We start from the raw sequence: 14511 nt of genomic DNA on the forward strand, positions 1-14511 counted from the left end.
CGAGGCTGTCCTGGCTCCACAAACATTCACAGTTCATTTCAGATCCCTTTTAACAGCCTCTATCAAGAGAGCCCCCACTGACCTCCTAAAAATGCTGTCTTTCATTAAACATGGTAAAGCCATGGGTTGAAAACAGCCTGTGAAGCTGGATCCTGTTTCCTGTGGCAGCAGCTGTATGAGGGCTCGGGAGCTAACAGGACTGGCGACACACAGGCACAGCCCTGAGGACCAGGCGTTCAACAGACAGCACTGTGCCCTCCGGGAACTCACGGTTTTCACATGTGTGTGGGTGCGCAGCGCATGCTCTACATACACACTCACTGTGAGCACATGACCGACACACTGACCAGGGTCAAAGTGGGTGCTTCCACAGGCAACTTTGGACTAATTCCTTCTTCCTTTGCTTGTCTGTATTTTTCATACTTATTACAAAGAATACGCATTACATACATACATAGAAAAAAGTCTCTTAAAAAAAAGTACAGATGAGCGCCGGTGCTGGAGGGGGCTGTGCCTCATTTTCTCCTCTTCCCCATTTCCCCTTTTCAGAGAACACCCCATTGGAGATAAGAGTTTTCAAAGCTACATCAGGCAGCAGTCGGAGGTCTCCACCCATTCCATTTAGAGCCTGCAGTACGTCCCATCCTAGGATGGCGCCCTGAGCTGCACCAGGAAAGCCACAGTCTTTGGGAAAGAGAAGGGAGAGAAAGAAGGCAGAGCGAGCAAGCAACGGGATTCACACTTTATCCGCTCGCTTAGATGACAAGCATCAAGCTCATGGAACTTCCGAGACTCTCTAGGAGCCGTTTTCGTGGTTGCCATGCACTTTAGTCACGCTGATGGGCAGGTGCTCTGTCTGAGCTGGCCTTTCTGGACCGAGGCGCTGGCGGGGCCTTGTCCTTTGCAGAGCGTGCGCTTCTGTCTCGTGTGCACTACTGCCTCTGCTGGTCTCTTCGATGTCTGCACCGTGGAGCCGTCTGGCACTCTTAACATTCTGCTTCAGCACAGCTGGGACATTATGAGCATTACGCTTTTCCTACAAGCCTGCTGTCCCAGTGGCCATGGGCAGGTGACCTCTTGGTTTCAGCTTTTGATGCTGGTGTTGTTCATGGCTGGAGGGTCAGTTTTGTGGCCAGGATGTGCAGAACTGCACGGAGATCTCAATTTGAGGATGCTCTTGATACTTTGGGAGTACGAGGTCTTTCTGCAGAGAATTCCTATTGGGGAGTGGTGTTCCAGATTCCCCTCCCAGAGGTTAGAGTCCCAGCCTTGCTGACTGCTGAGACTCGCCCGCAGTCTGCAGAAGTCCCTGGAGCTGGTGACAGGCCGAGCTGGGCGTCCGCCCAGCCCCCACTTTAAGCACACATTGTGTTGTTTTGCTGCCAGTGGGGTGTAAAAGTAGAGTCCACATTTGCCACCCCTTGTGGAAGTTTGGCGAAGATTTTAAAAATAGAAATGTGTATTATTTTCAAGCTGTTTTTCTTAACGTTTTTAATTAGCTCTTTGATATAAAGTAACTCAGAACATTCAAACTTGGACTTATTAAAGGGAAGGGTGCCACAGTAGGACAAAAAAGGGAATGGGTTGCATTGCATGGAAGCCAGTTACAGGTCTTCCAAAGATGACAAAGGAAGGGAAGAAGTCCTGAGCTCGAAATGGGAGGTGCTCAGCTGTGCAGATGCCCCCTGGGCCCCAGGAGCAGTATTGCATGTGCTGTGTTTCTGTGAAGCCCTTAGAAGCTATCAGGGCAGTGGCTGGGCTATTTTCTGTTGGGGTGGGGGGGAGGGGGCGAGGAGGCTAACTCAGGAGGAGCTGTTTGCTGAGTTTTCCCACAGTCCTCACAGCTGCGGGCACTGGCTTTGGAAAGCACTGTTGAAACACGCAGGACCATGTGCCCTTGTGCCCATCTCTGTTCTTGTTTGCAAGTGTTGTCCTTCAGACTCATTAATCTAGATGGCAGATAGTAGCATTACTTGTCACAAAAAGGGTGGAGAAAAATGTTGCAGAAAATAAACTTTGGGACACACAGCTATTAGGTTGCACCAGACTGCAATTTTTAACATGGATTTGTAACTTAATGTTTCTGTTTATAAGATACTAATGATTTGTGATGTATTTTACTGGCCAATTAAAACAGACATTTTATTCTTTCTGTTGGATGGCTTAGTTTCCCAGGAGTGCCCACTGATAATTGCACACATGGGAGATGGGTGTGTGTTATGGAGCCGGGAAGGTGGGGAGCTGGATGATGTACCTGTGATGACAGGTGAGGGCCTTCCAATGACAGGTGAGGACCTCTGAGTGACAGGTGAGGTCCCTCTGACAAGTGAGGTCCAGTTGTGGGGCTTTGGGTTAGTTGGAAACCATGATGCTCTTGGATGGAAATGTGCAGGGCTGGGCACCATGAGGGCTGCTGGAAGGTGTCCTGCTGGGAACTGCCAGTGTAGGAGGAGATGGGGGTCCAGCTCGAGGAGGGTAGGAAAGGTAGGCTCCATCAGATGCTACTGTCTCTGAGAATGAAGCAGTGGGCCACAAGCTTGAGGACCAGACAGGCTCACCTCCCAAAAGAGGAGGAACGAGAGGGTGATGAACCTCAAGTATCATTGAGCAGAGCCTTGTCTCTCCCAGAGGGGTGGAGAGGGAGGAGCTAGATGCACAATGGGGGCTCTGGGGAGAGACCCCACCTCCAGGGGCAAGAATACGTCTTCTCATTTCCTTCTTGTCTCCATCTGGCTTTCACTTGGTTTTTTAAAAAAATTTCAATCTGAATCAGTTGTTCTGAGAAGAATCAGATGTTTCTTGGGGGTATTGCTGCTGCAGGACTTCGGTCGATGGTTGTCAGCCTCCTTCTCTGGGGAGGCTGCTTCTCTCTGGTTTCTACTGTCTTCTCTGGGAGGGAGGCAACTGTGGGCTGGTTGGGAGCTTCAGGGGTAGCAAGGGGAGAGTGCCTGCCCATGAGTTGAGAGGCCATGGACACTGGTCAGCCCATGAGCATCCACAGAAGGACCACTCCCAGGAGCCTGGACGACTCAGATTCGCAAACAGGACCAGGCCCAGCAGAGAGAATCAGGAGGGCGGAGAAGGTCTGCCTCCATGGGAGAATATGGAAGGACTAAAAAGATAAAACCCTAGGGAAGATGGGTACCAGAATCCCCTCTCCAGGACTCCATTAGGGTCCCAATGCTGGGAGGTGGGGACCAGAAGCCGCTCTCCCAGAACCCCCAGTAACAGATCACGATTGGCTTTTGGAGACCCCAGTGTCCACTTGCTCTTTCTTCAGACATCCTGTTACCTGAAGAAAAAAAGCTGTCCCTAAGTGTCCCACTGTCATGACATTCATCAGTTAGACTCTCCAAGATCAGAGCCTTCTGGATTACAGTGGGTGCCTCTGAGCAATGTCTCGGGCACATGGGCACTACCACATCTGTCTCTGCATCAGCCACTTGGCTCGGTGATCTGAGGCCTCCTATGAGCTAAGATGCTATAAGCTTGTTTGAGGGGACAGAAGTGCAGGGGGAATTAGGGAGCCACTTTTGCTTCATCCTGAATATTTCTGACACACCAAGTATAATAAGCTGGTTGCTCAGGGGAAGTAACTACTATGATTTCTTTCCCCATGATCTTGGATGATTGGAAGAAAAAAAAAAAAGTGTGCTGGAATAGGATGTCAGAAATTTTTTGTTAGGCTCTGTTATGGATTGAATTGGGTCCCACCAAAAACTCATGTGGCGAAGCCCTGCCCCCCAGTACCTCAGACTGTATTTGGAGATAGGGTCTTTAAAGAGGCAATTCAAGTTATGTGAAGTCATTAGGGTGAACTCTAATTCCATGTAACTGGTGTCCTTATAAGAAGAGATTAGTACACAAACACACAGAGGGTCAACCAGGCGAGGATTCAGGGAGAAGACAGCCATCTATATGCCAAGAAGAGAGGCCTCAGGAGGAGCCAACCCTGCCAACACCCTGATCTCAGACTTCCTGCCTGCAGATCTAGAAAGTAAATATCTCTTGTTTAAGCCCCCCAGGCTATGATACTTTGTTATGGCAGCACCAGCAACCTAATACAGACTGAAAATGCATAAAAGGTATTTTTGTCAGTGCAGTGCAAACCTGCCTGTCCCCAGACAGCTCTGCCTTCTGAAACTGAAGGTTGCATGGAGAATCTCTTATGCAGAGTACAGAGAAAAGATACCACATCACCATCAATGAAATGTCTGCAGCACCCACCACAGCCATTTCTGCATCTTTGGTCCATATTCCCAACTTTGGTCTGTGCCAATTTTGTCCTTGGGAAAAAAAAAGAAAAAAAAGATTCTCAAGCATGGAAAATTATCCAAAGGCTTGAAGCAGACACAACACCAGAAGTGCCCATGGTGTCCGCAGAGAGGGCCCCTTGGTTTGCCTGGCCCCTCTTCTGCCTTCTCTAGTGGAGAGTCCGGTGACGGACCAGAAGAAGGGAACCCAGCAAAGCCCACTCTCCAAACCTGAAGCCTGCGTGAAGGGCTGTGCTGGGCTGACCTCTGACCTCTGACTTTGCAGTGATGTCACAGGGGACACTTAGCAACGGGAGGCCCCCTCGGGTACACTCTTGGGCTGCTCGTTGCAAGAGAGGTTGGAAACCATGCCCTCTGTCTGAGGGTGTGCCTGAGAGCCGGGTCCCTCTTCTTTCCTGCAACCTGAAGAGAGGGGAAGGATGGAGAAGGATGCCACCACCGTGCAGAGGAGGCACCGGCTGGGCCCCGGGGCCCCTCCTTTGGGGGTGGCCTCCGGACACGTCAAGGCGGCCAGTGAGATGACTGAACTCCAGAGGAGCAGGAGTGTGGGCGGCTTACACCAGAAGGGGGACCCTCCGAGCCGCATCCAGAAGCTATGCAAGGAGCTAGGTAGGGGCCACAGCGGGGTGACAAGCAGCCTCCTTCCTAGGGCCCCTGCTTAAAAACCCAAAGGCCAAGGTGGTGAGTGTTGCACACTGAGGTTTTCAGGTGACAGAATCAGGCCGGGGTGCCGATGGGGCCAGCTTGAGGGCCTGACGCCCATCATGGGTGGACAACTGAGAGTTCTGCTGGGACAGGAAAAAGGGGGTGAGGACAGATGGATCTGGGGATCCCCATGGGCCTGCAATGCCATCAGACACATGGAGAATACTGTTGCCTTGAGAAGGCCAGGATGGGAAGTGTCTCGGGTTTATAATGAGGCCTTGGGTGACATTGTACCTTTGAGTCTAACCTCCCTCTGCTTCAGGGAACCGCCTCACCTCCCAGGGCCTGGGGTCAGCCATGAAGCTGTGGGGATGGCAGGCCGTGTTTCTTCTAAATATGCCAAGAGGAGTCATGTGGTGGCCGAAGTGGGGACGTGTCCCTGAAATGCCCTCGCACTTAAGTGGCACGTGCCTTACGAGTTAGCTAACGTGGGCTCTCTCACCTGCAGTCATCTCATGACGCTTTCTTCAGAGCAGTAGGACCCTGAGTTGGCTGAAGGGTGGAAGTGACGAATTCGGTCATTTGCTGGGGCACTTGGCAGTCTGGCTCTCCCGGAAAGTTTACTCCAGCAAGTAGCCTTTTATGAGGTGGTCAGTGGGCCACAGAAATGAAACACAGCGAGGAATACAGATTGCTTGTTCAAGCTCTAGGGACCATTTAAAGAGATAAGGGTGCAAAAATATTTGTTCTTCTCTAGTGTAAAAACCCAAAGATGTGGTGTTTGAGGAGAAGGAGGCGATGCCGGGCCAGCTGGCAGCGCAGGGGCAGCCGAGTGAGTGGCTCCTCCGCCTCCTTCCTGTTAAAACTCCGAGCACAGCCACACTTCCCAGGCTCGCTCAAGAGGAGCAACGTTCCCCAAAGAAGAAATCGACCTAAGTCCGCTTAGGAGATATTGCAAGTAAACACAGAGGGCATGTCTCGACATGGGGGCCACCCACAAGGTGGCAATGAGGAGAGGATGCAGAGGGAAGGCTCAGATCCCACCCGGCACCCCTAGATTTCCCCAAACTGAATGGATGGCAGAGAGGTTTCTGTGTGGCACGTTGTCCTGCCACACAGGCTCCTAGACCATACTGGAGGGGTTCAGTCTCCCTTGGAGCTCAAGAGCCTGCAGGATGGGGAGCAGGCTGACCCAGGCCTTGCTGTCCACGTCATCCCATGGAGAAGGAAAAATCACCTCTTTTTTTTTTTATTGATTCTTTTCTTCTTCTTGCCAGATATATGTTATAGGAAGTAGCAGGGTTTGAAGATCTGCCTGGGACAGCCCTTGTCTTCTAAAACAGGCACATAGAAGCACGTGCATGCACACATGGGTTCAGGGGCTGCTGAAGGTTTTCCAAAAGAATTCGATTTTTAAATCCCCGTTCGAAAACTATTGATTCTGAATCATTCCAGTCGTCTTATCCAAGGATGAAGCTGAACTGATCCTCTTCTCCCTGAAGGATGTCTTGAAAACTACAGAAGTTCCCTCTTATCCACAGGGATACGTTCCCAGACGCCCAATGGATGCCTGAAACTACAGATAATACCGAACTTTCCTGTACATACAAACTTTTTCTCTTAAAGGAAACTTTACAGCTTCTCTCTGCCATATCTGAGCTGTCAGCATCACTACTCTCGTGCTTCAGGGCCTTTATTAGTAAGATAAGGGTTCCTTGAACCCAAGCATTGCGATACAGTGACAGTGGGTCTGAAAACCAGGATAGCTACCAAGTGGATAACAGGCAGATACACGTGCAGAGTGGAGATGCTGGACAAAGGGATTATTCACATCCTGGGCAGGACAGAGTGAGACAGTAAGAGATTTCATCACGTTGCTCAGAATAGCACACGATTTAATATTTATGAATTGTATATTTCTGGAATTTTCCATTTAGTATGTTCAGACTACGTACAGTTGACGGCAGGTATCTGAAACCTTGAAAAGTGAATCTGTGGATAAGGGGGCACTACTGTACCAAATTCCGAGATAGTCTCTCAGGACACAGTTGTCCCACCCACTCCTTCACACCCCCGACATTTGCCTTCAAGGCTCTGTGTCTGGCATGACCAGTGTCTGCCTGGGGATGGCACAGCCACAGATAAACATCTGAGATTATGTGGCTTCTGCAGATAAAGAAGATGGAGAATGCCTAGTTTTATCCATAGAGAACTCGGACCAGACAGGGACAAAGAAAAGTGTCTGCATGACACAGCCCAAGGCTGCATATGCCGAGCACCAGGGAGGCCTGGCTGTGATCGAAAGCTCCCAAAGACATGGGCAAGGAAGCCCAGGTCCTCATGAATGATAGCGTTGGAGGATGGCAGGGGTCGGGGGAGATGTTCCAAGGGAGGGACAGCGTGAGAGAATGCAAGGGCCGGCCGGATCAGACTCCCTAGAGAAGCAGGAACAGGATGCAGGGCACATCTTGGGAGCCAGCCATCACCTCTTCTTTCTGGCAGTTGCCCCCAGCCCTGAGGCCTGTGAATGGAAGGCCGGGAGTAGATGGTCCGACCACCAAATGCTATAAGGAAACCTTCCAGGATAGGGGCTGCTCAGAGGTACTTCCTAGGTCTTCTATCAAAAGCTTTACTTAGAGTTTTGGCATTTCCCCTGGGCTGTGTTTGCATCCTGGCCCTTGGTGTGTGTTGTGTTGTGTGGGGCCAAGATGCTGGCGGGGAGGGAGCAGCTCCTATAGGAACCAGTCATCCCAACCATTCCGGCTCGGATGTGGCCTCACAGAAATGGAACCTGGAATGTCAGCGACCTCGAGTCCCCTCTGAGGGGTTAGGGAATCCCCTCCTGAATAACTAACTCCTCCCTGCAGGCCCTGACGATCTGTAAGCTCCTGGAAGCCAGAAGTCTGCTCTGTGGTCAGTGAAAATAGCTCATGAGGCTCAGGCTCTGTTCTGCCAAAGTCACTGAAATGCAGTTTTACCATAATTGACGGTCACTACTTACTACTTACATGAGGCTGGGGTTGGAAGAACAGCTCCCTGGACGCCAGGCAGCTTCCCTGAACTACTGGGTGCACTGCTCTCTCTCACACCCGGACGAAAATCCTCACTAACTGGGCATCAGTCAGTGCTTTTCTTGGAAAAAATGACCACACTAAACCTCGACAATGCCTTTCAGAGGAGGCCTGCCCAGTGGACATACCCACCTCCACCGTCTGCTTCTGCAGCCTCCAGTCTAGTGTGCTGAGACCAGGAAGATTTCAAGGGATTCCCTGGGTCTTGCACTTTTATTGTATAGGCAATGCCTTATGCCTCACCCCGAGTTCTGCCTTAAAGGGCAGAGGTCCTAGAGTGACCACGTGTAGGTGGAAGCTTGTGCAGAGTCGTCAGTGTCCTGGGGCACAGAATTGGGGGACAACCTGTCCCAGTAAAAATCCAGACTCGCTTTAGTCATAACCATCAGTCATCAGGTGGACACTGAGCACTGCAGTGTGCCTGGAGCTGCAGGGAGCCCAGTGCCCAATGCCCTGTGGTGGGTCCCATCAGTCCTTGCAAGGCTCAGCTGTGGGGTCCCAGGCCAGCGGCCCTCCCATACCACATGACGCAAGTGCTGATGACAAACACCACTCTTTCCTCCTCAGAGTCTGAAGATCAGGGAAAGGACCTAAGAAGCGAAGCCGAAGACACCATCTGGTAAGTGAGCTTTGTCCGGCAGAGATGGTTTTCTGTAGACATGAGTAGGACATGGGACGATGGGGGTGGAAAGTGGGGCTGGCACCAAGGTAGAGACTTGGAGGCCCAGAAGAAGCCCTGGGGTGTCCTGAGAGGACCCTTGGGCCCCAGATGGGAGGGTTTGAGGCAGGATGAGTCAAGGTGGTTCTCAGAGTTGCAAGCCCCCTCCTCGCCCCTTCCCTGTGCCCACCTCCCCAGGCAACCCCTCCTGCTGTACGTGAAGCAACTTGAGTGGCACTGCGCTGTCCTCGGTACCTCTGCACATTGCCTTCCCTCTCTACCTCTCAGCTCTGCTCTGTCCACTCACCCACCCTCCTGCCCTCAGGAAGGGGGAAGGCCCTTAACACCCGGGTTCCTCTTTGCTGACGTGTCCAGGCTGGAGCTGCTCCCAGAGCTGCCCGATGCCCAAGAGAGAGAAAGGTGTCATCTTGAAGCTGTGTCTCCACGACACCTATTCCAAACCATTGCTTCCACTTCTATAGTCAGGCAAACCTAGAGGAAGACAAGCAGGAAAAGAATCAGGATGCCCTTGGAAAGTCGGACCATGAGAGTGGAAAGATGGAACCAGAGGTTGAGAAGAGTGACTCAGAAGCCAGTGGTGAGGAGGAGCAGGAAGAAGAGAGCACAGAGAAACGTACCCAGGAGGCCAAGGTCAGGCCTTGGTCCTTTAATATCCATGTACTGCTGCCCCCTAGGGTCGGAGTCCCGTCTTTATTGGCCTGTTTGGTGTCTTCTTACAGGAACAAGACTCAAAGTCCATAAAGCTTGAAGACCTTCTGGAAAAAGAGGCAAGAGCTTTTTATTTTGGTGACGGAAGTCAGATGGGGAGGCCTGTCAGGCAAAGTACTGCTGGACCATGCGCACTCTGAGGACGTATGGTCCCAAGTCATCTCCACAGGGACCACAGGCTGGACCAAGCCACACTCCAAGCCCCGGAGAGCCCCGGAGAGCTCTGAGCTCTTGGCCCAATGCTGGGGCATCCTAACCCCAAACAGTGCAGTTGTAAAGGCATGTGGTCCCTGACAGGAGGCAAAACTCAGTTTGACCTTTGCCCAGGGAAACAACCCCAAGCCCCTAGGCCCCGGTGCGTTGGCCAAGGACATATCAGCGCTGTAATAGGAATCAGCACATGGCACTTTCTGAGGAAAGGTAGCTGTCATTCTCCCTCCCAGTCCATGTGGTATCTGGATGTGCTTTACCAAGATTTATAACACATGGTTCTTAGTGTGGCTCCAGGAGTTCTGGGGAGTCCTTCACCCACCCCAAATACATCCCTTAGTGTTGAATAAAGTGCTCCTATTGCAAACACATTCTGGGCTGAGCCAAGGTGCCCAGTTAGTGACCTTGAGGCTTTAACAACTGAGATGCCGGGGCCTCTCACATCTCAGTGTGAATCCACCTGCCCAGTGAAATGGGGCCCCAAGTTTGCGGTGGCAGAGTTGAGGTGCTGCCCAATAGTGCGGGCCTGGGGTGGGTGTGGAGGGGCTGCGCCAGCTCTGGGCCCCACGTTGTTACCTGGAGGCCCTGGTTCTCAAAGGGTGAAAGTGGGAGAGACCCTCTGGGGTCTTGGGGACCTGATGAGAGATAAGAAGGGAAAGGTGGGAAGGCCATAATCCTCCCTGTCCCTCCTCTGCCAGAGCTGGCCCATGGATACCTTGCCATTCACGCTGCCAGAAGACCTCTACCCAGCTTTCCAGGTGCCCCCACTGAGCGCTGTCAGTGTCTGGTGGTCCCAGTGGTAGTTGCTCAGACCCCCAAGGCTAGAAATACTCTCTCCCTCCCAGGAAGTCTACTTCCTGCCTAGCTCGCCCAAGCACATTATCCATGTCTCCTTGGTTTCTATTCACAGAAACCATCTGTGTTTGTGGAGATTGATCTTGGAGACCATGCCGAGGAGGTAAAAAACCCTCACACAACACAGCCAAACCACACGCCGGGAAATGCTTGTGCTCAGGGCCCATGAGGCTTTCCAGGGAGCTTGCCTCAGGCATGTGTGTTGGAGGGTGAGGCAGAGACAGGACCGGCAGCATCGGGAAAGCTCCAGGGTGTTGAGGATTGGCCTGCAGGCCGGAAGTCACCCTCTCTCCTCTTCCTCCTCTTCCCTCTCTCCGACATGCACTCCTTGTAGCACCACCGTCAGAGACTCTAGGGCCTGGGTCAACGCTTGGGGTGTCCATGGGCCCTGAGAACCTCTTGTGGGATGATGCTGAGGTGGTAGCAAGGGCACAGGCTTAGGAATTAGGAGACCTGGCCTCCGCATCTGGTTCTGCCAGTAAGTATTCAAACAAGTCACCATACCTCTCTGTGCCTCAGTTGTCTCATCTATAAAATGGGGATCTTACTAGTACCCATACTCCAGGGTTGTTTTGTAAAGCTCTCAGTGTCTAGTACCCAGAAAGCCTCAGTATTAGGTATCATCATCACCACCACTGCCACCATCACTATCATCACTATCATCACCATTATCATCATCATCATCATCCCCATTATCATCACCATTATCATCATTGTCACATCATCATCATTTTCTGTAAAAACAAATGGTTGACCCAGGGGCTGTCTAGGATGTCTTTCTAACACAAATATTCTAGGATGTCTTTATCCAATTCCCTGCTGTAGTAAGAAGTCATTTTTTTAGAAGTTTTTAAAATTCTCTCTTGGCAAATTTAAGCTCCTCCCTAAGGGTTATTTTTTCTCGGATTGCATCTTTTATTTCTCTGCCCTCAGAGCATACTGCACAGTGAAAAGAGCTCGTTATCAACCCTGATAAGGTTATCATGGGGGCATCACAGTTTCTGTGGACTCAAGGAGGGTCAGTCTATAGCAGAGCAGGGACCTAGGGCCCACGTCTCCTGATCTGTTACAGACTGGAGGTCACAGAGGCCCACATCAAGGGCACAGTTCCTTGGTCAGGGTCCCCTAATTGGAAATTGCCACTTGGTGCCCTGTCTCATGGGAGGATGCTCAAGGCCAGTGCGATTTCCATATCCCCATCCGATCCTTGGGCAGGTCCAGCAGATCCAGGCTTGGTGCCTGTGGTTGACTCCCTCCTCCATTCCTCCCCCTAAAACTGCTCCTGCCGCTTCCCACAGGTGGTCACATGTGCCGTGAAAGAAGAGAAGAGGTCCCAGGTGGACATGGGGGATTTGTCAGAAGACGAGTGAGTGATGCTCATAAGTTCACAGTTAGGCAGGTGGGGGGAACCTTCCTCTACCACAGCTTCTGAAAGGCCCACTGTGCCTCATGTGGAATGGGCAGAACTGGGCCTATGTCCTTCCATCTTCCCCTGGGTGCATGCAGAGACCTAAGCATTTACCATGGCTGGAGGAACTGAGAGGCAGGCAGCAGGGCATCTAACCCCTTAAGGGATCTGGGATGACCTTTACCTCGAGTCCCACCTCACTCCATAGCCAGACCCTCTCTCCCATCTCATCAGCCAACAGAATGGCTAGAATATGGAGAAGGGAAAGGAGGGGAGAAGAGGAGAAGGTGGGAGTGGGGTGCGGCCACGTGAGTTGTACCAGCTTCTCAGTTTGGGGTTTTGGCTGCAAAGGTTGCAGACTGGTCCTGCAGGCGGTGGGAGGACCCATCACACGTGCCTGGTTTCTCAGCAAAGCAGGCCAGGCCTCGGGGCTGGAGCAGGAGGCATGTTGGTCCTGACTACCTACACCCTATCGGGACTGAGATTGTGTACGGCCATTGAAGGCTCCCTCCCACCCCTACCCCCCGCCCCGACACACACACACTTCCTGAGGCTGTAAAGGGTACTGGGAAAAGGCGAGATATTCACTACTATGCCACCCAAGGGCCCATGGATCTATTTTATTTTAATGATACGGAGAAACACAAGGAAGAAAACAGCAATTTATTCAACTTCCCACCACTAAGAATTAACAAGTATATTAATACCTTGGCTTATTTGCTTGCACATTTTTTAAAAGAAAATTTTCTTTATTTGCTTTGTAAAACTGATACATGGTCGTTTTAAATAACTTAAACAACGTGGAATTGCATAACTAAGAGGAAAGATTTGAATTACCCAAGACCTGCCTCTCAGAAACAGTGAGGAGTACGCAGAAGCACACGATTTTTGAAGTTTAGATTCAGAATAAAGCCTGGACCTGAGGACATACGGACAGGCACGCTCGTGAAAATGGGGTTTTTGGTGGATACCATTTTTTTTGGATGGCCAGCTCTGAATGTTTATAGCATTATAGCCCTTTGCTTGACTTTCAGCTGTTATTGCTGCCTTTCCTCCAGATTTATATGTATTGGGGGAGAGAGTTTCTGTGAGGAAGTTTAATTCCATCTTTACTTAGAAGATCTACTTCTCTTGTGATTTTGACTTACACAGCTAGACATGTCAGCCTTTATGACGCGAAAGACATCAGGATCACACTCCCAAACGTGGCTTAAAATAGGCAGTCTTTTCATAAGCAGACCCTTATTTTTCTCATCGTTTCTTAATGGACGTGGTAATAAATTCGGTCACACTGGACACAGCTTGGCAGCTTTATTTTCTGCCCTGAGGGCTGGACGATCCTGGGTCCACGCTCTTGGTCTCTTGGTCTTGGCCCCCCACACTCCATGACTCAGCTGCCCAATAAACCTATGAGATGAGCCAGTGCCCCCAAACCAAACCTTGGCTGCTGGAGGTCGCTAGGTCGGGGGCAAGGGGGTCTGTGGTGTACCACTCTAAGGGCCTGGCCTGAACACTTGCAGAGGTGGGGGAAGGGGTGTCACCTCTCTGTCCTGCTGCTCTGCTCACTTACAATCTCAGTTTTTTTCAGAACTAAGTCATCCCTATCTAGCCCTCTTGCTCAGGCCCGTTCAGATGACATGGACAGGTACCCGTGCACTAGCAGCCCATTCAGAGCCCACCGAGGCATGCTGGTCCCTGCCAAGGGATGGGGGGCTCCACCTCATCTACAAGGCAGCCTTTGCTGGAAGTAGAAACCCCAATGACCGCCCCACAGGGAAACAAGCACAGGGCTGAGATGTTCTGGAAACAGGCAGGGCTGGTTGTTGGGGATCCATCACTTTGTGACCCCTGACTTTGGGGTCCCAGGGAGTGGCTTGGCTCAGCTGGTCTTTAAGGTCTCTCATGTTCAAGGGTCCCTTCTGGCTCAGGTGCTCCAGAGCAGAGGACAGAGACATGGCCGTGGGCTGGGAAAATTGGGGCAGCTAGCGGGAAGGCACACCTGACTCTGCACTGGAATCGATTTCGTACGCAGAGTCCTGAAGCTAGAGAGGCAAGGCCTCGGCTCCCCAAGATTCGAGGAAGTGGGGTATAGCAGAGGTTGGAGCGGAGGCCCTGTAGCATGCATTTGGGGTGTAGAGGTGCTGCCTGGGGCCCAGGCTTCGCACTCCAGGCACCTGTGGCCTCATGGGCGGGGACACCTCTCTCTCACCCCCCTACCTTCCTCTTGGCCTCCAGGACCAGGACCAGCTGGGTATGCTGCATTCCATACTCCACGAGAAAGAAGGTGAAGGAGAGCGTGTAGCAGCCCTGGAGAAGGTAATTTGCATATGGAGGCAGGCCAGGGGGAGCAGGGGGAGCTGGGGTGATGGGAAGTAAAATAGAGGGAGGCTAGGTTGCCTGCCTGACCTCCCCCCAGCTTCCTCAGTACCCCTCGAGACCCGCCCCTCTGTCCAACAACCCAGGGTCTCCACTTCTGTCACCTGGAGTTGGCCAGATCAGGAAGGGATGAAGGACAAAGATAAGTAGCCCTGAAAAATGCCACGCAAACCTTTTTCAGGGGCGCCGATGACCCGGATTTGAATCACTGACCCACTCGGTGAGTGATGATACCATCTTTTAAAAAGACAATAAAGACTAAACAGAAGATGCTCTCCCTCTCAA

General features: G+C 51.6%; 2 protein-coding genes across 4 annotated transcripts in view; both read left to right on the forward strand.

The window, feature by feature from the left end:
* RASA3 (RAS p21 protein activator 3) overlaps positions 1–2150 on the forward strand; it is a 114193-nt gene extending 112043 nt beyond the window's left edge. Inside the window, exon 24 of the mRNA XM_039878747.1 lies at positions 550–2150. Within this exon, the coding sequence (XP_039734681.1) occupies positions 550–625 (76 nt within the window). The 3' untranslated portion in view covers positions 626–2150. The remainder of the gene's footprint in view (positions 1–549) is intronic.
* Positions 2151–2231: 81 nt separating this feature from the next.
* CUNH13orf46 (chromosome unknown C13orf46 homolog) lies at positions 2232–14511 on the forward strand. 3 transcript variants are annotated; one of them, XM_039878749.1, is made up of 8 exons: positions 2232–4883; positions 8558–8609; positions 9131–9299; positions 9389–9436; positions 10498–10545; positions 11741–11808; positions 14086–14166; positions 14313–14511. In XM_039878749.1, exons 1-7 carry the CDS (start codon positions 4694–4696, stop codon positions 14150–14152), a joined length of 642 nt encoding a protein of 213 aa, XP_039734683.1. In that variant the 5' UTR covers positions 2232–4693; the 3' UTR covers positions 14153–14166; positions 14313–14511. The 3 variants fall into 3 exon arrangements, with proteins under 3 accessions (XP_039734683.1, XP_039734682.1, XP_039734685.1); XM_039878748.1 differs by having other exon boundaries at positions 14408–14511; XM_039878751.1 differs by lacking the exon at positions 10498–10545 and having other exon boundaries at positions 14408–14511.

The sequence above is a fragment of the Pteropus medius genome, unplaced genomic scaffold, assembly GCF_902729225.1.
Source record: "Pteropus medius unplaced genomic scaffold, Ma_sr-lr_union100, whole genome shotgun sequence".
NCBI classification, from domain to species: Eukaryota; Metazoa; Chordata; class Mammalia; order Chiroptera; family Pteropodidae; genus Pteropus; species Pteropus medius.

Coding starts and splice junctions, on each gene's coding strand:
- CUNH13orf46 (XM_039878749.1), top strand. CDS start 4,694: ATGGAGAAGGATGCCACCACCGTGCAGAGGAGGCACCGGCTGGGCCCC. Junction 4,884..8,557: donor GAAGCTATGCAAGGAGCTAG/GTAGGGGCCACA, acceptor TTTCCTCCTCAG/AGTCTGAAGATCAGGGAAAG. Junction 9,437..10,497: donor AAGACCTTCTGGAAAAAGAG/GCAAGAGCTTTT, acceptor TTCTATTCACAG/AAACCATCTGTGTTTGTGGA.